The sequence below is a fragment of the Colossoma macropomum genome, unplaced genomic scaffold (assembly GCF_904425465.1).
Source record: "Colossoma macropomum unplaced genomic scaffold, Colossoma_macropomum, whole genome shotgun sequence".
In the NCBI taxonomy this organism is placed as follows: domain Eukaryota; kingdom Metazoa; phylum Chordata; class Actinopteri; order Characiformes; family Serrasalmidae; genus Colossoma; species Colossoma macropomum.
In genome coordinates, this window is record NW_023494789.1 from 13,232,024 (window position 1) to 13,256,839 (window position 24,816).

General features: G+C 39.6%; 2 protein-coding genes across 4 annotated transcripts in view; both read left to right on the forward strand.

The window, feature by feature from the left end:
- Positions 1–338: 338 nt before the first annotated feature.
- acox1 (acyl-CoA oxidase 1, palmitoyl) lies at positions 339–20,473 on the forward strand. Of its 3 annotated transcripts, none has more exons than XM_036570151.1 (14): positions 339–556; positions 1,439–1,598; positions 3,328–3,488; positions 10,110–10,217; positions 10,508–10,627; positions 11,139–11,254; positions 11,612–11,781; positions 11,973–12,135; positions 12,432–12,622; positions 13,412–13,585; positions 14,535–14,640; positions 16,660–16,803; positions 17,597–17,803; positions 19,686–20,473. In XM_036570151.1, the coding sequence occupies exons 1-14, from the start codon at positions 448–450 to the stop codon at positions 19,734–19,736; spliced, it is 1,980 nt and encodes a 659-aa protein (XP_036426044.1). In that variant the 5' UTR covers positions 339–447; the 3' UTR covers positions 19,737–20,473. The 3 variants fall into 3 exon arrangements, with proteins under 3 accessions (XP_036426044.1, XP_036426043.1, XP_036426045.1); XM_036570150.1 differs by lacking the exon at positions 3,328–3,488 and adding an exon at positions 6,554–6,714; XM_036570152.1 differs by lacking the exons at positions 339–556; positions 1,439–1,598; positions 3,328–3,488 and adding exons at positions 6,343–6,363; positions 6,554–6,714.
- Positions 20,474–24,240: 3,767 nt separating this feature from the next.
- Positions 24,241–24,816, forward strand: part of LOC118807944 (inactive rhomboid protein 2-like) — a 75,438-nt gene continuing 74,862 nt past the window's right edge. Inside the window, exon 1 of the mRNA XM_036570147.1 lies at positions 24,241–24,591. The gene's annotated coding sequence lies outside the window, so the exon portion shown is untranslated. The remainder of the gene's footprint in view (positions 24,592–24,816) is intronic.

A 24,816-nucleotide genomic window follows, 5' to 3' on the forward strand; every position in this document is an offset into this window, starting at 1 on the left:
CAAGTAAATTTGGGCCATTTCTTTTGGTCCATTCTTCATGAAATTTACACATAATGTAAAGAGTAACAGGTATTTTCAAATTATGTCAAAAACTGAAAACGACAAAAATGCCGATACAAGGTTTTCTTCCAACAGCAGCGACATATTATTTGAAAAATATGCCTTGCCCTTTATGATATATGTGTACATATGTGGCCCTATATCAGATTTCCGTGTGGGCCTCCCTAGTTTTGCGCCATGTAATCCCTTGTCTACGTAGGAGAAGGGAGTAGGGCGCAGGGCGTAGGGCACTAGCAGGCGCAGTTCGGAATAGAACGCGCCCTCATTGTATCCCTGTTGCGGAACTTGCTCACGTCTAGCTAGGCCAGAGTGGACCCATTAGTTACACAACAGGTTCACGACAGAATAAACGCTTCATTACGCCGCTGCTCGTCTTTACCTTCAGCCATGAATCCTGATATTCGCCGAGAACGAGAAAATGCCACGTTTAACACGGAGATCCTCACCAACATACTGGACGGCTGTGCAGAGAAGACCAAGAGGAGAAGAGAAATAGGTCTGATACAGTTTATCCGTCCAGCTTTCAACATGCTCAGCAGTGGAGTTACTGGCTGCAGGGCCGTACAGCTCTGATAGAGCACTTAAAAAATATACACTAACGTTAGATACGTTATTTTACTAGCCTAATTCTGTTACACTTCTTTCAAAAGCTCTTTTAGCACTTTCACTGCTGCGTAAGGCTAGTAGGTAAAAGGTGATGGCATCTTTCTACACACTTAAGTGTGGCGAGGGTTCTTTAGTAAAGGAAGTGGTTCTATTTAGAACCATTTGCATGCTTAAATGGTTCGTTGCATGGTGAAATGTTTTTTTTCAGGTTGATGGAGAATGTGTTATATATGGTTCTATATAGATTCTTAATGAAAATGGTTCTATATTGCACCAAAAAGGGTTCATGCTTGATTCTGCTACAGTAGAGGAACCCTTTGTGGTGCTATACAGAATCATTTTCTAAAAGGTTCTATATAGAACCATATACAACACGTTCTAATCATCCTGTCCGAAGAACCATTTCACCCTGCAAAGAACCATTTAAGCATGCGAATGGTGCTAAATAGAACCATCAAAATAGAGCAATGGCTGACTCACATAGGAAGAAAATCATGCTACGTGTAATAATGGCAACACATTTCAACTTACAATGATGTGAAAGAGCTCACAGCTTGACCAAAGGAAATATCTAGCACGCTTTATTTACTTTTAAACGTTTTTAGTTTTTATCTGTAGAGTGAAAATGTATGGATTTGCTTTTGAACTCATGTTGAAGTCAGTCATTTACCCAGGAGAGCATAATCTGGAGCACATTTATATAAGACACCTCATGCCAATGACCCCCGCTCTGACCTTCTGCTATTGTTTGCCTTCCTGTCCGCTGTATCAGAGTCTCTGGTGGTCAGTGACCCTGACTTCCAGCACGATGACCTGAACTTCATGTCCCGCAGCGAGCGTTACGATGCCGCCGTGAAGAAGAGCTCCCAGATGATCATGAAGCTCAGAGATTATGGCATCTCTGACCCAGAGGAGATTTATTTCTATAAAAGGTACTGTTTACTGTGACCCCCACACGACAGGACCCTGTCTAAGTACCCCATCTGCAAGTTCATCACATCTGCTTTCACTTTCACTTCGTTTTGTATTAACACTGTGGAAGACATGGTTCGGCAAGACGCTTGAACTTGAACAGGCAGAGGACAGCCACTGTAATTTCAATATCATAAATGATAATAGCTTTATTTATATTGCACTTTCCAGCTAGATCAGTTCAACATGCTGTACAGCACTAAAAATGAATGCAGGTACAGAAAATACATAGATTTTGTGTTAGTGGCATAAAATATTCACTGTCTTTTTTATGCCACAAAAGCTTGTTTTTACATTAGTATGTATATATAATGCATTTTTTTTTAGGTCTATTAGTGCACACACCTGCATTTGCTTACCATTTATATTACATAAATCCCTGATCTTTCACACATTACTCATTGAGCAATTTACATTTGATGCAAAGTTTTCTAAACTACTTCTCTGTTGTCCTTGACTTGTAATAACCCCAGAAATCAAGCCAAATCTCCTCTTAGTGCAAAAAGGGTCTGAACAGTGGGCGTGAGCATCTTTTTATTCATTGTATTGGTTGAAATGCACATTAAATGTTAGATATGAATTTTCTGGTGGAAGCCTGGTTGGCCCTTTTATTAAAATGTTGTGCCAGTGGGTGTATAACCTGTTCTCTAGCCAAGTACAATCATCTGCAGGTACCTGTGTACATGTTATAGTGCACGGCAGGATAGACTGAGCAAAGGGCAAAGGTTGAGTTCAGATTAAATATGTGTCAAAGGTTGTCAACTTTAATCACAGCATGCCTCGTCATGCTAAACATGTTTATGACTCTGATTAGGAAATAATGTGTTGTATAAAATACAGTTCTGTGGAAAATCAATCAAAGTATGCTGTATTTAGTGTGTCTGCCCTTTACCTTACCTATAGCTTCCATTCATTTTAGGAGACTCATTTTCTGCTTTTTACAATCAAAGTAATCCCAGTTACAAATTTAGACTCAGTCTAACATCTCTTCACATCTCAGATGCCCAGTTTCAATGTTGTAGTGCAAATGTAGCATCATCTCACACCCTCTCCCTCCAAGATGAAAGCTTTATGTGTTGTTGATCTGATTTGGCAGTTTTATCTCAGCTCCATCCTGAGCTTTGAGACTTGGCTACTGACAGAGAAGCAATTTTAAAAGGTTTTATTCCAGTACTGTATATAGTATGGGGTTTGTTAAGGTGATGGACAGTGTCATGGTGCTTTATTTACATATACTGTAGGTTGGATCATAGTTCCAGGTTAACTGTAGTGTTTTAGTGAGATGCTTCCACTGGCCAAGTCTTATACTGTAGCTTGAGATACATGTGCTCCAAATCGTGACTTCTGTGCACTCACTGGCCACTTTATTAGAAACACCTACCTTCTGCTTTCACTCTGGCCACTTTATTAGAAACACCCACCTCTGTTCTCGGCACAGCAGTGACACAAACATGGTAGTGTGTGTGAGTTGTTACACAAGCCGGTATCACTGCTGAGTTGAGAGTACACCACTAACTAACTGTACACCAGCAATGCGGAGCTACATGGGAGGGGTTTTTGATAAAGTGGCCAGGGAGTGTACATTCAGACAAATACCACAAATGGAGTAATGGGAGCTTGTTGTGCTGGACAGTGATCCTAAGATAATGAAGTACGTGGCGTAGCTAAGGTATGTGTCCGTTCCTGCAGAATTGCACGAGGAAACTTCCACGAGGCTTTCGGTCTCCACTACACAATGTTCCTCCCCACGCTGTACAGCCAGTGCACTCCTGAGCAGCGCAAGAAGTGGCTGCCACTGGCCGAAAACTTCAAGGCACTCGGCACCTACGCCCAGACTGAGCTGGGGCACGGTCAGTCCCTGTCATGCAGAGAATCATGGGATATGTAGTTCTTTGAGTAATGGTGGTCCAGAGGGAATGAATGGCTGAATAATTAAATGGTTTCTGTTCAGGTTTTTGTGGCTGGTGTTTGACAGCTGTTGTTGTTGGTTGGTAGTTTTTTGTCTCTCTGAATTTCAGAGCACTTTCTGTAGTTCAGACTGGGCTGGTGGTCACCCTACTTGAACAAGTTTTACTTTAACTGAAACTCTGAGAGAAGGACGTAGTCTCGGAATGAAAACCCTCCCACAGAATCTACTTCTTTTTCTTTCTCTTTTGTTTCATTTCTCTTCTCAACTTCCTGAACTGCTAACCTGATCTGTATGCCTGCATGGGCCGGCCGTGGAAAGAGCTTAAAGCTTTTGTGCATGTTGATGGTGAATGTTTGATTATACTTCTTCATTTCCTTTAATCTTTCAACAGCAGATTATGTCTTATGGCATCAGTAGATCTCTTGAAAAATGCTTATGTTGAAGCTAGAGATGCGGGTGTTAAGGGCAAAGCCAATGACTTTTTGATGCTCTTCTTTTTTGGTCTGTTCTGGGTTAATGGCTGCTGTTCGTCATGGCGTAGTCATGGGTTGGTCAATCATGGAAAAACTTTGCCAGAACAACCGAAACATAAGCAAGGCTAATGTTAACTAAATCACCAGTAGCATGGTAGAAATAATGCAGTCATGGGCTGCCAACTCTCTCAATGTAGAGCACATGTTCAGTCCACAGCGATGCCACAGTCGTACGTGACCAGAAGTCCAAAAGAACAGAAAAATTACCTTGCTACACTTGTGAGGGTCCTCCCTCTCCCCCATTACTCAGCACGATGCTAGCTAATGTTGGCCTCTGTTAACTAACATAACAGAATTGGCAGTAAGGCTGAGTTTAGATGGCGGCACGTCGCACTACACACTGAATGGAGAGAAAAAACTTGCATTTTCTTTTGGAGGACAGGAAATCTGGCAGGCTTTAGGCCCAAAACATACTTCACGCATTTGTGTTCGCAAAATTGGCTTACATAAACATAAAAAAATATGATTCATTATCGCCTTTCCATTCCAAAGCAGCTCTCTCTTCTCTACTTGTCCATGTTTCGTTGTTGAGGCACCTGTTTGTCAAGGTCTTTTAGCAAACCTCAATAATAGCTCTCCAGTTCAGTTTTACCCAACCACGTTATTGGTTATCCCAACAAAAGTGACACATGACGAGTGGAGCTTTTCCGCTTTAGCATTGTTCAACTCGATCCGCGGTTGGAAAAAGCTGATTGAAATTTACACAGAGGAAGGCCGTTAGTCTTTTAAATAAACAGACAAATGCTACGCTATCTCAGCTAATGTTGCTATTCTAGTCTTTTTCACGGATCTTTTAGCTTGAAAACAGCGAGTTTATGAAGTAGTAAAGTGATTTCAAACATGGAAGTTTTTATTTAATTCAATTTATATGAGTGGAGTGTAAAAATCAATGTGATTGTGAGGTTTATAGGTGTTATGCTATGCTACGCTATACGATGCCGCGCTACGTGGTGCTATGCTATGCGATGCTGAGTGCTGCAGCCTTAAAACCTTTTTCTTTAAGCTGGTGAAAAGACGTTACTCTTTTCCGCACACATAAAATATCAAATGAACTTATGACAAAGTGCCAGATAGCAGTTTTGCTGCATTTATTTGCAATTTTGTTTGAAGGTCAGGTTGGACCCAACGTGAAAAATGGGCTGATTTTGAGAGGAACGTAGAGCAGCTCTGTAGAGGGGAGCCAGCGTCTGAGACAGAAGATACTAGCAGGGGGAACCTGGGCCATGCTAGTGCACAGAGTAGGAGACTTCATGTGAAGCTGTGCCAGATCAAGTGGTTCAAAACCATTAGAGGAAAGCGAGATTACAAAGTTTTTCCAATTTAAAGCCCTGTATCTATTAATTATACAGGGAGATTCACTTGAAAGAGGCCCCGAATATTTTGTTGTAACTCCCGTTAGGTTGAAGTAATATGAACAAAAAAAAAACGCTACATACCTTGAAGTATCTGTAATCGAGTGCATTACATGCGATACTGGAAGTGATCTCCGTTTTCTGCCAGACACATTTCGACACGGCGCTCCATGTTCCTGAACGTATCGGTAAGCATTAGAGAGGCTGTGCCTACCTCATCAATTACAGTCATGATTATGATGTTTTTGGTGATTTTATGTAGTACAGCAGCGCTTTTGTCAAATGTAGTCAATTAGCCAAGACATGTTTGGTGCCGGAAGTTTGCTTCTTTAGTTTAGTACTGGAGATGTTAGTAGCTAACGTCGCTTGCGTTGTGCAAACTGCATGTCTGAATGTCTGAATACACTTGGCTGAAACCGTGTCTGCTTGTTAAGTCATGTCAGATAGACTTGTTTACGTTGTTTGTGATGCTGAATGACATACTATTATAAAATGAGTTAAAGTATATTTCTAAAGCCTGAATCTTCTCTAGGAAGGGTTGTTAATTTTTAAAGCATCTCCCTGAAGTTCATTCCAGTTCTACACCAAATGTGATCTATTCAATGAATGTTATGCTAAATCTATTTTTTTTTTGTCCCTGCACTTTTGATTGGAGACTGACACCTTCACATATTCTAATATTAAGGTCGCTGGGTTTTCAAATCAGAGGTTCCACCACAAAATTCACTTAATTGTCATCCAGTAGCAGCTTAATAAGTTCATCTCACTGGTTTGCACTAATTTAACCACTGATAATTAAACTGAGTGGCTGGAATGTTTGATCAGCACCAAGTCTTTTGTCTCTCTCTCTCTCTCTCTTTTCTCTTTCATCCATTTCTCTCTGTCCATCTGGGATCTTACTCTAACCATCTCTATCTGCTAAACGTTTCACGTATCCTTTTATTCATACTGTTTTCCATCTTCTTTTTCCTCTGTTCTTTTCTGTAATTTCCTTTTCCGCCCTTCTTACTTTTGTGTACACTCGCTTCCTTTTTCCATCTTTTTCCATCCACTTTCAACTTTCTTTTGTATCTTTCATTCTGCCCCCCAAAACTGCCCCTTCACCTTCACCCTGAACTCAGATGTGTCCATCGTGGTTTTTCTGAGCCTCTGGACCTGCACCTGGGGATGTTTCTGACGACCCTGCTGAACCAGGCTTCTCCCACACAGCTCGACACCTTCTTCACACCCGCCTGGAACCTGGAGATCGTCGGCACTTATGCTCAAACGGAGCTGGGTCACGGTAAACAACCTGGCAACCCATGCGAGCTGCTTTGACACCACTTCTGAGACATTTATTGTGGATCTGGGTGGCAAAACTTTATCTGGCATTTAGCTGGCATTATTTATCTACATATTTTTTTTGTTCATTTATAACGTGAGCTTGAGGTATTTTCGATAAAATGATGCGGTTCTGATCCTCAATTCGCCAGTGAAAGCTTGAGCTGAAGTCCTTATAGGAAAGCTTGTTTACTCAGCCGCCGTTTTGGCAGTTATTTTCAGTCATACAAGACCAGACTCCTGTTTGTTTGAACGGGGGGAGACGTAAACAAATCGAAACTGAAGGCCAAATTGCTGTTTCAAAAACATTAGAAATCACTAACAGAATTCTGACTCATAGTTTGTAGCATTTGGCTCAATAATTCACATAGTGTTTTTTTTTTTCGGTTTGGCTACTACACTTGCGCAGATCTCTGCAGTGATTCTCTGGAAATAGACGTCATGTTAAGTGTTCCGAGCTTTTTCATTCGTAAATGTGAACATTGTTATCTGATGCTGCTTTTCAAACTCCAAAAATGGCAGACAAAGCTGTTTGTAAGGGTATAAAACCCTGAGCAAGAAGAAGCTTTAGAATATTTCATAATTAAAAACTTAAACATTCACTTTGCTGTTTGGAAGTTGAGCTTTATGTAGCAAACTGCTCCATCTGTTACTGCAATTCTGCTAGCTAGCTAGTTAGCACGCTAAGGGCTGAAGCTAGTAATAACAAAAGAGAAGGGCAGTGCACCACAGTCCTCATCCTGAACTTGAAACTCAGGCCAGTCAGAGCAATAATTTACAGAGTTAGTATGCATTGTATGAATTCTCAAACTCCTCAATAAAGGATTGAATTAGCTTAGCTAATGATGCTAGCATAGCGTGCATTCCTGTTGAAAAATTGTGTGTGTCCCAATTCAGGTGCTGCATCCTTCGAAGGATGCGGTCTACGAAGCCGTGTTCTTCGAGGGCTGCGTAGACCCGCGAAGGCTGAATCAAAATGAGACGGTCTGCTCTGTGGCGTCACAGCATCGCTGTCCCCACCCTTACCGTTGCGTCACGAAACGCCGCTCCTGTCAAGTTTTTTTTTAAGCTCTTTAAAGATGGAGCCAGAAACTTTATTTTTGTTTTATTTTTTCATAGAGCTGGAGATGCTTCACTGCCAGCACCTGCAGCAGTGCATGGTGTATCTTAGACTAATGAGATTGGCTTTTTTAACGTGTATTTTTAGCTATTCGACTCAATTTAAACCCAACACTTTAATTTAAAATGTACTGCTCAACCGCAGTTCACTCCTCTGCTGATGCTGCCATGTTCTCGAATCCTCGCCAGCACACCATAAACCTTGGGATACGTTGGCTGGCGAAGCATGTACCCGTTGGATCCTTCCTTGCCGTGGAAAAGAAGGACACACTTCTCGACCGCATACGAAGGAGCCTTCGAAGTGGGACAGCCAATTCGCACCACTGTGACGCAATCAGCCTTCAGAAGCAGCCATTGAATTGGGACGCAGCAATTGACTCCTCTTTGACCCATCCGCCCACGCCTTGTCCTGAAGGTGGTGTCTAGCTCTCAACACTTTTCAACAGCAAGTAAAAGCCGTGTTTAGTGGTGCTGTTTTGATTCTAACAGAGACTAACGAGTCATGACGAGTTGGTTTGGAGCAATTAAGTCTATTTTTGTCTTTGGGCTAATTGTGCTGCATGTTGTTTTGTGGGTGAGTATGAACTCTACGTGCCTCAGTATAATGGCCACGCTGGAAAAGGAATCTGCTCTTGGGAACACGGCCAGACTCTAGAGCCAACACGCGATCCTCAGCGGCCTTAGAGCTCCTTCTGTCGGAATCTCCTGGAGCTTTACAAATCCTCCTCTCAGAGTTTCTGGAGCTTTTTAAATCCTTTTTCTTAAAGTGGGCTTCCAGAGCGCTGACCCCCCTCTGTTTTGGCTTTTTTCAGTGTGCCTTTTTCAACAGAAAGGCCAGGAAAGAAAAAGTAACTGTTTCATTGTGGCTGTCAAACACCTGCTAGACTTAGTTAAATGTTCTTTTATCAGTATTGAATTAATATTTAATTAATGTTTTGATTAACTATTGATTAACTGTTGATTAACTATTTTGGACTGTAGAAAATTGGAGAGTTTTAGATTCTCTGATTGTTGTTGTAGGGCATACTTCTCTCTCTCTTTCTCTCTCTCTGTTTCTCATTCTTATTGCTTCTCTTTATGTATGTCCCTTTGTCTCTGTCATTCTTTCTCTCTCTCTCTCTCTCTCTCTCTCTCTCTTTCTCTCTCTCATTCCTTCTTTTTCTGTTTTGTCTCTCTTTCTTTTTCTCTTTCTTACTCACTTCTTTCCACTCTCATTCTTTCTCTCTTTCATTCCCTTCCCCTCTCGTTCTCATTGCTTCTCTTTCTGTATGTGTCTTTGTCTGTTTTTCATTCTTTCTCTCCGTTTCTCTCTTCTTCCCACTCTCATTCTCTGTCTTTATCTCTTTCATCCCCTTCCTCTCTCTTTCTCATTGATTTTCGTTCTGTATGTCTCTGTCTCTCATTTTCTCTCTCTCTCTCTGTCTCTGTCTCTCTCCCCTCCCCACTCTCATTCTGTCTTTATCTCTTTCAGTCCCTTGCTCTCTTTCTCTCTCATTCTTTGTCTTTCATTCTCACATTACCTCTCTTGCTCTCCATCTGTCTTGCTCTTCTTCCCATTCTCATTCTCTTTCATTCTCTCTCTCTCTCGCACTCTCTCTCACACACTCTCTCTCTTCCTCTCTCTCTCGTACTCTCTCCTCTCTCTCTCTCTCTCTCGCACTCTCTCTCCTCTCTCTCTCTCTCCTCTCTCTCTCTCTCGCACTCTCTCTCCTCTCTCTCTCTCTCTCTCTCCGTCTCCCTTTCTTTCTCTCATTCCTTCTTTTTCTGTTTTGTCTCTTTCTTTTTCTCTTTCTTACTCTCTTTCCACTTTCATTCTTTCTCTCTCTTTCATTCCCTTCCCCTCTCGTTCTCATTGCTTCTCTTTCTGTATGTGTCTTTGTCTGTTTTTCATTCTTTCTCTCCGTTTCTCTCTTCTCCCCACTCTCATTCTGTCTTTATCTCTTTCATCGCCTTCCTCTCTTTCTCATTGATTTTCGTTCTATATGTCTCTGTCTCTCATTCTCTGTCTTTCATTCTCACATTACCTCTCTGTTGCTCTCCATCTGTCTTGCTCTTCTTCCCATTCTCATTCTCTCTCTCTCTCTCTCTCTCTAAAAGAATACACTGGTGTGGTTGAATGTATTGGATGTTTAGTATTACTGTTATTGTGAATAATATTATTATATAGTTATTGTTCCCTGTAATAACTCATCTTTTTCTTGTGGCGTTTGTGCTGCTGTTTTATTATCTGCTCTTCAGGCACACACATCCGCAAGCTGGAGACCACGGCGACCTATGACCCCTCCACTCAGGAGTTTGTTCTGAATTGCCCGACAGTCACCTCCATTAAGTGGTGGCCTGGAGGACGTGAGTGACCGCAATAAATCATATCACAGTTTATTACCTTTTCATGTGAACAAAAAGTCCAATCAGTCTCTATTTAGAATACTTAGAAGTCAGTATTTTTCGGGTTGTGACAGGGTGAACGTGTGTATATCATAACGCCCCTATAAGTCACTTTTCTGACCTCATGGCTTCTACAAACGTAAGAATAAGACCCTCCCTGACTCCTTGATCCATACTTAGAATGAAAAGTTTCCACATGTAAGGATAGTTTATTTGTGCTTTAATGATTGGTTGTCTGTGTTTCTCTCTAGTGGGTAAGACTTCGAATCACGCCATCGTGTTGGCCCAGCTCTACACGCAGGGCAAATGTCACGGCCTCCATGCCTTCATTGTCCCCATACGCTGCATGAAAACACACCAGCCTCTGCCAGGTATGTGAATGTGTCATATATTTGTCTACACTGTGTTTGTTGTGTTATTTTTGCACTTTAAACAAGATCTTTTTGTGAATAGCGATACTTAGGGGGCCAAGCACTGAAGTGCTTGTGTTGTGTAGGATAAATTTGTAGTTTACAAATCAGATAAAAATGTGATTCACTGCAACCCACACAAAGACAATAAACAAGCCATTGTATGTACTCTGTAGATCTGGCATGATTACACCGTAACTCAAAATGGGCAAAAAAAGGACAAAATGACTAATTAAATGGTTTTTGATGAATCTGCATATTTATACTAAGGAATAGAGTCTGAAAGGTACACTTTTATATCTATTTTGAATGAAGTGTGTTTTAAAAGCTTTCCGGTATTTTGTAATCCTATGTATTCACAGTATTTATCAGGGTGTGTTCTCTCTAAAAGATATGTTGCCTTTTTTTCACGTAGTAAATCAGCAAAATGTTATTTGACTGAGTTGCAATTTGAGTCTACTGTCTGTTGCAGGTGTGACTGTGGGTGATATCGGCCCAAAGTTTGGCTTTGATGAAGTGGATAATGGATATCTGAAGCTGGACAACGTTCGTATCCCACGCGAGAACATGCTGATGAAGTACGCCCAGGTGAGCACAAAGGGAACACAAGCCGAATTACTGTGTCAGCAGACATCAGCAGTGTAAATCTCTCTCTCTTTAGGAAAACATTTAACATCATGGCATCTCAAATTTCAGCATGATTGGATTGGATTTGTTTTGGTGTGATTCAGAATCCATCAAGGAAGTTTTTTCAGAGACAGAAAACGAAGGTTATAACAACCAGCATATTACTGCTATTAACAAATGACATTCAGAACACTACATGTTAATACAGTATCATGATGATAATATTTTAATATCATGATATTATGGAAATGTTGGGTAATTATTATGATATTAAATTTTTACACATGCAAATGTGTGCACATGACTGTGTGCATGCAGGTTGAGCCTGACGGGTCGTATCTGAAGCCTCCCAGCGATAAGCTGACATACGGCACCATGGTGTTTATCCGTGCCATGATCGTGGGCGAGTCTGCCAGAGCTCTGTCCAAATCCTGTACCATCGCCATCCGCTACAGTGCCGTCCGCCACCAGTCCGAGCTACGACCAGGGTGAGCTGCTCACACAGATGTCTATACACATACCACACATAGACACTGACATGATAACACAAAAAAATTATTTATACAAAGACGTATGCGGCTCATACGGCTCATACATCCGTAAGTTTGAAAACCCTTGGTCAAATGACACGTTTTGTTGAAGTGAGAATAAGATTGTGTGACTGTTTGTTCTCCCTCAGAGAGCCGGAACCTCAGATTTTGGACTATCAGGCTCAGCAATATAAACTCTTCCCCCTGCTGGCTGCTGCCTACGCCTTCACCTTCGTGGGTCAGTACATGAGCAACACCTACCATCGCATCACCGGAGACATCAACCAGGGAGACTTCAGCCAACTGCCTGAGGTACATACACATATATTTACACAGGACATACACATATATATATATATATACGTACACAGATATATACATACACATATATACGTACACATGTGTATGTATGTGTGTATATGTATACACATACATATATATGTATTTATAACACATCCTCATACTGATGAGATATGACTGTATATGATATGTCTATATTTGGTGCATGACAAGTGGAAATGTACATAGTTAGTTAATTAACTTTAATCTTTAATTTAGTGCTTTCTTTCTTTCTTTGTTTCTCTCTCTCTCCTCTCTCTCTCTCTCAGCTCCATGCTCTGGCTGCAGGTCTGAAGGCTTTCACCACCTGGGCTGCAAATGCAGGTATAGAAGTATGCCGAATGGCATGTGGTGGACACGGCTACTCGCGCTGCAGCAGCCTGCCGGACATCTACGTCACCTTCACTCCAACCTGCACCTACGAGGGAGAGAACACCGTCATGATGCTGCAGACAGCCAGGTAAACACACCTGGCACAGGCCTCTCGGTTCCCTTTCTGACAGCAATGAGGCTATTGTACCCCATTAATTAGCGCTGTGCTAACTGCATGGCTTAATCATCAGACAGTCGCTTCGGACTGCGTGGAGCTGTTCAGTATCTCTAATAGACTTGATTATGTGGTTTCTGACACTGTGGAACACACTGTTGTCTACATGGACAAAAGTACATCACATAGATGGAAATGGTAGTAGCTGGGACTTCTTTGACTTTGTCAAACATAACACGTCTAAAGGCAGGTCTGTGATAATTGTTAATTGGTGGGATAAGCTAGTTAGCTAAATTAGCCTCGTAGCTCCAGTACAAGACTAAAGGTACAGACCTGAGACACCAAACATATATTGGCTGATTGACTTTATTTTGGGGAAAGAAGAAAATGTGAAAATCTTATTTTTTGCAGGACAGTCGCTTTGACCATCATTAAAGGGGAATTCCACATTTTTTTTTCAAATTTCTATATTATTAAATTGTTTAGATATAAATGTTAATCTTAGGAGCTAAAAAATGATTCTGAGTGGTTTGGTGTGAAATGGTTCATTGTACAGAAACCCAGATGTCTTATCACCACCACTATGAACTATGCTGACTCTAAGTTTTTTTAGTGTGGAGCATTTCACTCTGAATTACTTTGATGCTTTAATTATGCAAAAAAAGAAAAAAAAATTCCCTTCAACTAGATTTTTCTTTTGTTACATGTTAGTCTATTGTGGTGTTATTTGTGGTACTAACTGTTGCTTTCTCTGTTTGACAGGTATTTGGTGAAGTGTTACCGGCAGGTGCGCGAGGGGCAGCAGCTCAGTGGGACTGTGTCGTATCTAAATGAGCCGCAGCGTCTGCAGCCTCAGCCTGTGTCCTCCAGACCCACTGTGGTCAACATCAACGACCTGGCCAGCCTGGTGGAGGCATACAAGCTCCGCGCCGCCAAGTGAGTGCCAGGGAGAGAACACTAATGAAATTAACTTTGAAGACGTGTTTGTCGTATAATAATAATTATTATTATTATATTATTAGCTTTTTGTTATTTTGATATACTCTCAATTCACATTGCATATGTAGTCATACATAATTATTTAATTAATTACTCAGTTACACAATTAATTACATTTAGGTTTGAATTATACTCTGTATCAGCAGAGTATACTCGGTCATGTCCACTTTTCTGTTTGTTTTAATGTAAAATTTGACAAACATGGAAAAGATGTAAGATGTTTTCTTTCTGCAAAACAGGACTGTATATGAATAACCTCATTAAATTTAAATTGTAATAAAACATCTCTTCTACTTACAAACACAAATGTGGTACAAATTGAATGTTTAGAATCTGTACTTCCCACAGAATATCTGTGCTTATTTCACTAAGCTACCAGTACAAAGTAAGTAAGCAAAATATACATGAGGGGCCTATACTCTCAGAACAAAAGAGTACTAAACAGTCACTGTGGTGGTGCATTAAGAGTATAACTTCAGTACATTTATACAGGGAACAAAATTATATATTCTATTGCAATTATAGTGGTAGCTTATGAAAAGGTACACATCTGCACTTTTTTCCTGGGGGGGAAAAATGTTACATAGTTGGACTTTAAGGTCATTGTTGTACCTTTTGAGGGGCATTAACATAATTTGTAGCTAGATGAACAGAAGGTAGTAAACAGTGCCTGTACACTACCTGTTTTGACAGTGTAAGAACTAAAGAAACTGCATGTGGCTAAATCATAGCTTTTATATTTTTGCCATTGACTTAGGTTTACTCTGTATATGGAAAGCCAACCCCAAACTATTCCAGTCACATAGAGACGTGAAAACTGGTGCATTGATGTTTTTTTAACAGCAGCACTCTTTCCACAAACCTGTATGTGTTTGATTGATTTCAGGCTGGTTGAAGTGGCGGCTAAGAGCCTACAGGGGGAGCTGCAGCGCAGCATAAGCCAGGAAGACGCTTGGAACAACAGCTCCATCGAACTCGTCCGAGCCTCTGACGTAAGCAGCGTTTCCTTCTTTTTCTTTCTTCATGAAAATATGTCTTCCTCAGAAAGTCTACAACAGACCAGAATCAATGAAACGGCACTGTGTAAAAGTTTTAGACACTTTTGAAGATTAGATTTAAAAAGGTGGGTGGTGTTTGTTTATTTGCTCAGTAAAACAAAAATATTAGATCATACTAATAACATTGATGCAATAAGTAGGGAGTTCGGTCAGTGTCTTTGCTAAACCATTTCCAACCATTTTTGAGGTGCCCAGTATTATCTGTAGTTATCGTTCAGTACTTGCTTTGGTTAACCAATGCTTTATCAAATTAAATCAGGAGCGCTGATATTGGTATTGAACAAATCTAGGTGACAGCTGGAGCCCACCGAAGAGTCGGGAACCAGACCTAGTTCATTAGCTACTTTAAAAAAAACAATAAAAAAATTACTTTTTACTGCATTAAAGGCCACATATATTACATTTTCTCTTTTCTTATGGTCCACTTGTAATTTTTGGTTGGCTTTCTGTACCAAAACCAGTCATAACTGATTTTTATGTGACCATTTTCCAACCTCTCTTTCTCCCTCAGAAATAAACAGGCTATTTTTGTTACCGTGCCTTTAAAAGTGATATATGTAAATGAACTCTGAAGTTCTGATTGGCTGTATTGTATCGTACTTCAGTCAAAACGCAGTCCGGGCTAAACACTCCTTATAACTTCACTGTGAGTGGGCGGGACTAAATTGCTGGAGACTGACCAAGCAGATGACGTCACAAAAACGGTGAATTCAAAATGGACTTATTCTGAAGCTTAGTTTACATATATGGACTGTATTTACTGGAGGGGAAACAGTGCGTTTGGAAACTTTGACGGTGTTTTCATACTATACCAGTGGTCGGCAACCCAGAAGTTAAGAAGAGCCATTTTGTCATTTTAACAGAAATAAAAACACTTTGGAGCCACAACATTTTATGTCCATTTTGCCATTGTGGCTGTAAATATGTCTCAGTATGTGCTGAATTAGTTACTAGTGTACGCTAAAAAAAATATATAAATGAAATCACAGACTTACTTTGCTCTGCTTTAAGCTTTAGCTCAGCTATAGCCGCTTTTCTCGCATCTCCGACAGGAAACTTTTCCACAAAAGTAGATTAGTTTCTTGTAAAATGTCTCTCAATGTCTTCTCTAGCTTCTTGTTCAAATTTTCCTGTTTCACCTTAAATGGCACCTGATGAGCCGGAATGTAACTGCTGCACCATTTAAGGTGGAACGGGAAAATTCAAACAAGAAGCTGGCGAATGAGAAGCTGACCTCAGCTTCATTTTTAGTGTTTGACAGTTTCTCGTTGCAGATTAAACGTATCAGGAAACCATCTGGAGTGATTATGAATGCAAATAAGTCCATTCGTCTCCAAATTATCGATGTTCATCTTAAATCTTTCTCTTTGCCTTTTCGTTACCTACTAGCTAGGCGAGATTGTTGTCTTTGTTGCTATAGTGTACACCAGCAGTCTGCTCGCCAACTTTCATGGTTAAAGGGTGAATTAGCAGTTATACATGAACTCCAGCGTTTAAGACTATTTATTGTTAAAACTGTGCTGGAACGATCAGCAGAGATTCATTTTACTGCAAAGGAGGATGATTTTATTTTTACCTAAAAGTCTAATACGGCTGTGGAGCCGCTACAGGACAGTAAAAGAGTCGCATGTTGCCGACTTACTACACTGTTACTATATATATATATATGTGTGTGTGTGTGTGTGTGTGTGTGTGTGTGGGCCCTTTTAATGTTTGCTTGGTTTTATTCAGAAACACAGTTAATGTCCAGATAAATACTTTGAAGCAGTTTGTGTAGGCCCCCTTGTTAGATGTTAGATCACTTTTGCACAGGACTGTACCTTACATTTATTTTTGTTGCTCTTTGAAGGACAAAACATGGTCTTCAAGGAACTGACCTTCACAGTTTCTAGTTCAGAACATTGTTTCCCATTCAGGCTAACATGCTGTGTTTTTCTGTGTTTGTGTCTCCAGGCTCACTGTCACTACGTGGTGGTGGAGCTGTTTGCTGCTAAGCTGAGTGAAATCAGTGATACTGCAGTGCACTCAGTCCTCAACACACTGGCTCTGCTCTACGCTCTGCACGGGATCACCCTCAACTCCGGAGACTTTCTACAGGTCACACACACATACATGCACATCTACACGTGTGTCCTGTTCAGCTGCGTCATCTTTTAAAGCTGCCACTCGTCCAATATCAGGCTTTTTTAGCTGATTGCATCACTTGAGCTGCTTGAAATATTTGTCCAGACCTGACTGGACCCGACTTTTAATGAGAAAAAGAAAATGGCGAATTCAGAAGTACCGTTTAGAGCAGGCTAAAGCGTGTTTAACTTGTTTATATACGTTTATATATTACTTGCATATGTTTTTTGTCATTTTTATGTGTTCCAAGTGAAATGTTCAAGGTAAAGAAACCGTTGAAGACTAACATCTTGCTATATCAGCACCAAACAGTGTGAGAATAGTGCTGTTTGAAAAGTTTATTGAGGGAAAATAAGATTTGAAATGTTGTTTGATGAATGAGTTATTTGATCATATTATTTTATTTTAGTTTTTACTTTAGTTGTCCATGGCTGTTATTCTTTCTATGTGGAAACTTAACTGCTGCCGTCCTATGCGGTTTTATTCTGAACTTTGAGTGATGATGGGCCAATCAGGGCGAGTTTTGGAGTTTTGTCAGGCCTGGTTTAGGTTTGGTCTAAAAACAAGATGCTGTGTGTCTGGATAGAAAACTGTATTTTTCTATCCGAGTCTACTGTCTATTATGAGTTTGGACAAAATTTCAGGCCCAATTAAAGCTCTATGCTGCACATGGCACACATTTAAAAAAGGGGGAATGTTCTCACTAATTAATGTACTGAAAGCCAAATTGATCTTTGAACCTTGTTTCTCTGTGTGTGTTTTCCAGGCTGGTCTGCTGACTGTTCCTCAGCTGTCTCAGATCACTCAGCGGATAAAGGCTCTGATGGTGGAGATCCGGCCGAACGCTGTTGCTCTGGTCGACTCCTTCGACTACCGCGATGAGACGCTGAATTCTGTGCTGGGTCGCTATGACGGAAACGTGTACGAGAGCATGTTCGAGTGGGCCAAAAGGTCCCCCCTCAACCGCACAGAGGTAAGGGCCAAATACTGATGTGTGTACACTGCTGGTCAAGTAGTCTGGAATCAGTTCAGAATCTGTCCAGAATGATGAAAAACTGTAAAACATCTAAAATAAAGTCTTTAAACAGAATGTCTTATCTTACAGAAATGGTAATCAAATCATGAGGCAGATAACTATTGTAAATTGATACCTGAAATGTATTATTTATCATTTAATGCCTTTCTGATGTTCCCAAAATATATTAAATCATTTATTATTTTCATTTCATTTACTTTTGCATATTACATTCTACCGAATTAGTTCAAAGTCAGAGTTGAAAACACAGTTCGGACTTTTAACTGACTTGGACTGTAGACTAAAATCTTTTTACTTTGAGTGACCCTATAGCTTAATTACGTTTATTTTTATTAAAGTAAATCATTTAACATTACATTTTATCACTATCAAAACAATAAAACTGCCAAAACTTTACCAAATGTTTCAGTAATGACAATTTTGGCTAATTTTGAGCAGAACTCTTACGACGCTAGCCAGTGCATGATGAGCAGACACAGCTTTGAACAGTTGTACACACATAAAATCATCAAATTTTTCTTTAAAACACAAAAAAATGTGTGTTTTGGTAGTGACAATTCTTGATGTTCCACACTGATTTTCAGATGCTGTCTCACTTCCTGCTCTAAAATGCAGCGGTGTGGCCACAGACTAAAACTATTCACTATTTACTATTTTGGTAGTGACAAATACGAGGGACATTTTTTAACTTCATTTTTTTTAATACAAATTTGTATAAAAATTAAACTCGATGAAATTTAAATCTTTCAGCTTCACTTTAAAGATCTTTATTTCTCCAGGGTATATTTTGTTTTTTCCATCTGAATTTACATGACCAAATCGTAAGGCAAATTATTCAGTAACTGGATGAAATGAATGTACATTTTTATTTTATGTATTTATTTATTTTTTAAGTGCCCCTCAGATTATTAGAAAATGTGTTTTATGATCATACACATATTGCTATATGCTTACAATTTACTGCTGAAAGCCAGAAATCTTAGACGCTCTTTGCATTTTTTTTATAAAAATAATTTTTACAGAGCGGATCACTGAAGAAACACCATCTGTTTATAGTTTATAGCCCAGATTTGTGGAAAAATGGGTCGACTTTCAGTAGGAAAAAAAATTGTTTTTGAGTTCACCTTCTTTTATTATAAGGGTTTAAAATTACATTACCCATCTATTTGACTGGAAAGAAGACAGTTACAGCTCTCATATGACACCCACCTTTTGAATGTAGCTTATGAAATATGAAAGTTATGAAGAATATGACGAAGTGCGTTTTGGAACCACCGGTGGTCTCGAGTTGAAGAGGTTAAATCTTTTTTTTCCTTTTTTTAAGATCTTTAAAAGCAATGTTGGAAAAAAATACAAAAATATTTAAGTATTATTTTTCACAGGTGTAAATTTAGGGGTTGGGGTTCAGGACAGACACCTCCCAATAAAAAGTACCCTATAAATGATGATTTTGTATATTATTACTGTCTCATTTAATGCATCGGGTTTAAAAAGATCATAATGTAATCCTTGTAAATATTTAAGTGTGAATACTTTGTTTCTTTTCTTTTTCTTTCTACTGTGGGACCGCAGTTTGAACTAAGTAGCACTAATTGCAAAAGGTGTTGTTTTGTACAGCCCGTTATCAATGAGGAGAAGCCTCTCAATACAAAAAAAATAGTGATACCCATAAGAAGTAAAGCCCAGTTACACCATTGGTTCACAGTGGCACTCTACTGAATCCAGGCATCATTGTGGGAGCTAAGAATGGCCATGATTTAGGACAAGGCTAATGTCTGATTAAATGCAACTGATGTGCCTTTTCTTGCTTCCATTATAGGTCCATGAATCCTACTACAAGTACATGAAGCCTCTCCGGTCCAAACTGTGAGGAAGAACGTCCATCCAAAAGCATTTATAGCACTAACTCCTAGACAGAGAACAATCCTTCAATCAAATATCACCAGAAGGCCATGACTGAGCTGCTGCAGTGACCAGGGCCTTTATTTAATCAAAGTGCTGTTCTAGGATCAGTTTAACGTCTTTTACATTCTAATGAATATCTTAATATAGAGGGGGGACCTGATCCCAGACCAGAAGCTACAAGAAACGATTGATAAACGTGGGCCCAGATAGGTATACATGGTCCAAAGGCCTGGAGTAGCATAACATAAAGGGTAGCATTACAGCGCTGGAAGAGTCGAATGTGGATCCCATACAAATTGGGACTGGAAGCAAGCGCTTCAGGGAGAAAATGATTGTTTGTGGTTGTTATTCTGTGTCTGATTTTCTCCAGCCTCTCGTATTCTGACCGATCAAAGGGGAGTTCCACCAGTTGTTTCAAAATTTCTGCCATTCAGACTGGTTTAATGTGAAATGGTTAATTGTAGGGAAACTTATTGACTCAACTTATTGACTATTTGATTTCTTTACAGTGGTGGCGATAGGAACCAGGGGTCACAATGTCTACAACAAAAATATAGCAATTTATTTACTGTCCAAAAACACCAGGGAACCTACATGTATTTTGAATGTTTATATGTAATGATGATAAGAAAATAACAGTAAAACCGATCTTTGGGTACTATTTTAATGAATGTTTTAGGCCAACGTCTTACATCTGTTGTATTGTCTCAGGCATCAGGCAGCATATTTGTAACCATTTCATATAAAAGCTTTCTGTGAGGGAGTCTTCTATCAAGACCACTGTGAACAGTTCTGACTCCGTCTCTCTAAAATGGCACGATTCACATCAAACCACTCTGTACAACTTAGTTCACATCATAATGATTTAATTTTGCGAAATTTAAAAAAAATTGGTGGAATTCCCCTTTATGAGAGTGATGTGTGAGAAGTAAATTTTGTAATCCTGTTTATTCTAATATAATAATAATAATAATAATAATCATCAGGATGAAAGCATGTAATAGGCACCTATTGGCTTTGGCCAAGTGCTGATAATCAGTATAACATTTTAATATGAATGTAATAAACATGGTTGGTCTATCTGTAAACATTTTTAACATCTTTTGAAATACTGTTTGTTTAATTGTTCATCTTATTCACACACGCAATAAGTGTAGCTTTTTTCACTGAATTCTGAGAGGGTTGTTGGGTTGTTTATAGCCACTGATGTCGTGTATGTGGAATCATTAGGTTCATTCAGAAATCCAAAATGTTCAACTGTGTCTCCACCACTGAGTTTCCACATTTGAGAAGATAATCAAGTGCTTTTTCTGTGGATCAGATTAGTGGGATATTTTGGATATTTAGGTGACTGCTGATTGTATCACGAATAAATTGCTTGCAATATGAGTGACATTTCAAAACTCATGCCTTAATCTGTTAAACTGTGCTTTAATTCAAGGCCAGTGCATTTCTTTTTGTTCTGCACCGGGAAAACAGTTCATTTGAATCATACTTGTTGAGTTAATCCTCCTCATCTCATTTTTAGCTCTTATTTTGATTCAGACTTGAATGAATTTGTAGTCAAACTACTGTGTAACTTAAAAGCTGTTAAGACAGTGGAAATTTTGATAGTCATTATCGAATCTTCTTGATTAGTCATGAATTGATTATGATGAATAAAATATTAATTTGAAATGAGTGTTTTATTGTTGATTTGTTATTGTTATTGCTCATATATAGTTGCCAAAATAAGCATTGTCATATTTTTTAAACCTGCTTGTGTAATCACTGCCTTCTGCACATTACAGTGTTTATTCTGATTTAAAGGGACTGTATTATAGAAAAACTAATTTTCCTCATCTCTCTCAAATTTCCTGTTTACCCCAGATATAGTTGATCAGCCAGGATGTTTGACAAATCTTGCTTCTTTAGCACTGGAGCTACAAAGCTAACGTTGCTAACAGTCACTAGAAGTCAACAGACACCCAAATCTTTTCCATAAATTTATCCTGGTCTTAATGAACAAAAGTTTAACTGTGTGGCAAAACTTGGTGAAGCTGCACAGTGTAGTTTTGTCCTTTTTTATAGCTCACAGTAATACTGTGTCCTAAACCAGGGTTTCTCTACCCGTGGGCCGCGGACCACCATTTGGCCATGAAGCACCCTCTAGTGGTCCACGGGTCTGTACTTTGGGGGGAGGCAGCAGTTTGTAGTGGGCTATTAACGTCACTTTAAGTCATAAAACAAGTGGAAAAAAAGATTTACTTATCTAATAATCAATTCTAACCAATATAGATATTAATAGAGATGTACAAATAAAAATGTCACAGTAGCAGCTGATTAAACGTCATTAGTTTGAGACAACACAGCCACGAGTGTGATGCAGACAGTTAGCGAGCCAGAGATGGAGAAGTTTCTCAGGGCGCTTTCACACCTTCCCAGAGAACTTGTAGAGAGGAGAATTACATCTCTGTAATGTCTACTGGATTTCTCAAACGCTAGAGGGCGCTCCTGAGTGAGTCCAAAATGAACGGGTTGATATGGAGCATTTGAGCAAAATCATAGTTTATAAATGCTTAAACATTTTTAATGTAAAAGAATACATTCATTTCCTGAACACAGAACAGCATAAAACATTTTAACACAGCTGTTATAATTTTAAGAGCTTTTAAACTTGAGTTATAAACGTTTAAACGTTTAAAAGTGAGTGCCACCCAAACAGCACTCAGTAGCAGTAATGCCAGCGTTCTGCTGCCCAAAACCCATTGCAGAAGAGAAAAAGGAAACATACAGGTACGTTTTCTTCTACTTTCTAAAATTAAAGGAAAGTTCTGTGTAAGTGATTAGAAGCTATTTTAACTTTTTGTTTTTAGCTGTTTAGCTCCTTTTACCCCCACTCACTGAGGACTTGCTCGCGAGAGCCCACTGCTGTTGTGCAGTTATGTTTTTGATATAACGGGGGAAATAGGAAGAGGCCGGGCTCCTCTTAAACCGGCTCTGACCTTCCTTGTTTGGTGTGGACTTATCACACCATTTTCTTACATTTGTTACGTTTTCATATGTGTGAATACTCCACCCGTACTTGAGTCTGCAGCAGACAGCTGAACCAGTCAGGCAAATACCATGGGCCTCGGTCCGCTTTCTGGTTCGGTTCACTGCTGATGGGAGCGCATTCTCTGAATTCATCAACAGGACTTGCTTTCCTCTTCTTTTAGCAGCATGATGGCGCTGTACTGTCAGCATAATCTGCCTGTTTAAACATCTGAATTTTTACAGACTTAAGTTTTCAGTTTATCATTTAATAAATTATTGTATTTAAAAGGTTTATTTTAGTTATATTATTATATTTGTAGTTATAAATAGGTGGGCCTTGGGGTGGAAAAGGTTGAGAACACCTGTATTATAGCGCATAGACAAGTCTGCACAACGTAAAACAATGGTTAACATGGTTGCGGTTTGAGAGAAGTTTTTGGTGACTATTGACTTAAAGTGTTTGTTGCAACTGTAAATTTGATTTTGCACCAAACCATTTGCCCACTAAAGGAGTTAGATGTAAATTATAAAAAGATAGACTACAGTCTGTAACTGTAGAAGTACAAAGTGCTCATATGGTCAGTGGAGCTGATAAAATGGACACTGATTGTAGATACAAGGAAGTGGTTTTAATGTTATGGCTGGTCAGTGTATATCCACGTAGCCTTTTCGGCCTACAGCAGTGTAGCCCCACCCATACGCTGAAGTTATAAGCAGTGTTTCAGCACCTAGTGCTTTTTGAATGAGAGACAATACAGAGCAGCCCATCAGAACAGAGCTTATTTGCATTTATCAGTCTTAAAGGCACAGTACCAAAAAAGGCTGTTTAAAGGGACTTTGGAAAACGGTTAAGTGACATTGAATTATGAGGTTTTTGGTACATGAAGCCACAAACACGTGGACCTTGGGGGTGAAAGAGCAGATAAAATACAGAATATGGGCTTTTTAACTCTTAACATCATGAAGGGTTTGGTAGTAAGTTTATGAGTTAAGGCGGTTCTGTTGTGGTGCAGCAAACAGTTAGCATTAGCAGAGAAACCTTTCCCTGCAGTAAAATGAGAAGCAGCACAGCAGGTGTCAGTGTTGGTTGTTAAACTGGTCACAGGGTTGCCAGATATTCAAGCTATTAAGCCAATATGACAGTACTCCAAAACAAAATCCTAAATCACCGTGTGAGCTTTGTGTTATTGTGCGTTTAGCTCTTAAATCAACCCACAAATGTTCGTTGGCATTTTGGGCGACACTCGGCTAAAAATAGCACGACGTAGCTTCAGTTATAGCTTCTGTTTCATTCGTGTTTGTTTTGGCTGTCTTAGCTCGGTCTACAAGGCTGAAGTTGGCTTCCTAGTTCGAATTTTTCGGTTCCACCTTAAATGGCGCAGCAGTTCCATCCTGGCGCCTCAAGCAGAATGTAACTGCTGCACCATTTAAGGTGGAACGGAAATATTCCAACAAGAGCTTCGTGCTCACTCTGTGGAGCTGAAGGCGTTTGAATAGTTTGAATAACGATTTTGTACGGCAATTAACACAATTAACTTCGAGGTTTTTGGCTTTAAATACACACAAAAGTCTGTTTTAAGTTCAGTGTTGAGGCTGGCTAACAGGTCTTTAATCCCTCCCAGTCATGTTTCCTTGGCTCAAGTTCCCACTGGAGGGAAGTGTGCGGTAGTAGCATGGGCAGCACCTCGCCTGCCGGAACGGCGGCAAAATTCACAGTTATAAGCCATAAGGAGGATATTTTCTGGGGTTAAAACTTCGATGAGTCCCTTCTGGGAGACTCCAGACTGCACTGCTGACTGTGAAAGGTGAGGAGAAGCTGGTTAGTTGCATGTTTTGTATGTTTTGTTAGTTAGTTAACGTAGCTGCTCTATAACGTTAGCCGCTGACCATATGGGCATTATGAAAGCCTAAATGTGTATATAGCATATTGTAAGTCAAACAATGTAATAGACGTTAAGCATTGTGTTTAAATGGAAACCGTACTACCCACAAGAAAGTCTGCAACTTTAAAATAAAACTGCGACATATTT

Coding starts and splice junctions, on each gene's coding strand:
- acox1 (XM_036570151.1), top strand. CDS start 448: ATGAATCCTGATATTCGCCGAGAACGAGAAAATGCCACGTTTAACACG. Junction 10,628..11,138: donor AACACACCAGCCTCTGCCAG/GTATGTGAATGT, acceptor TGTCTGTTGCAG/GTGTGACTGTGGGTGATATC. Junction 12,136..12,431: donor ACTTCAGCCAACTGCCTGAG/GTACATACACAT, acceptor TCTCTCTCTCAG/CTCCATGCTCTGGCTGCAGG.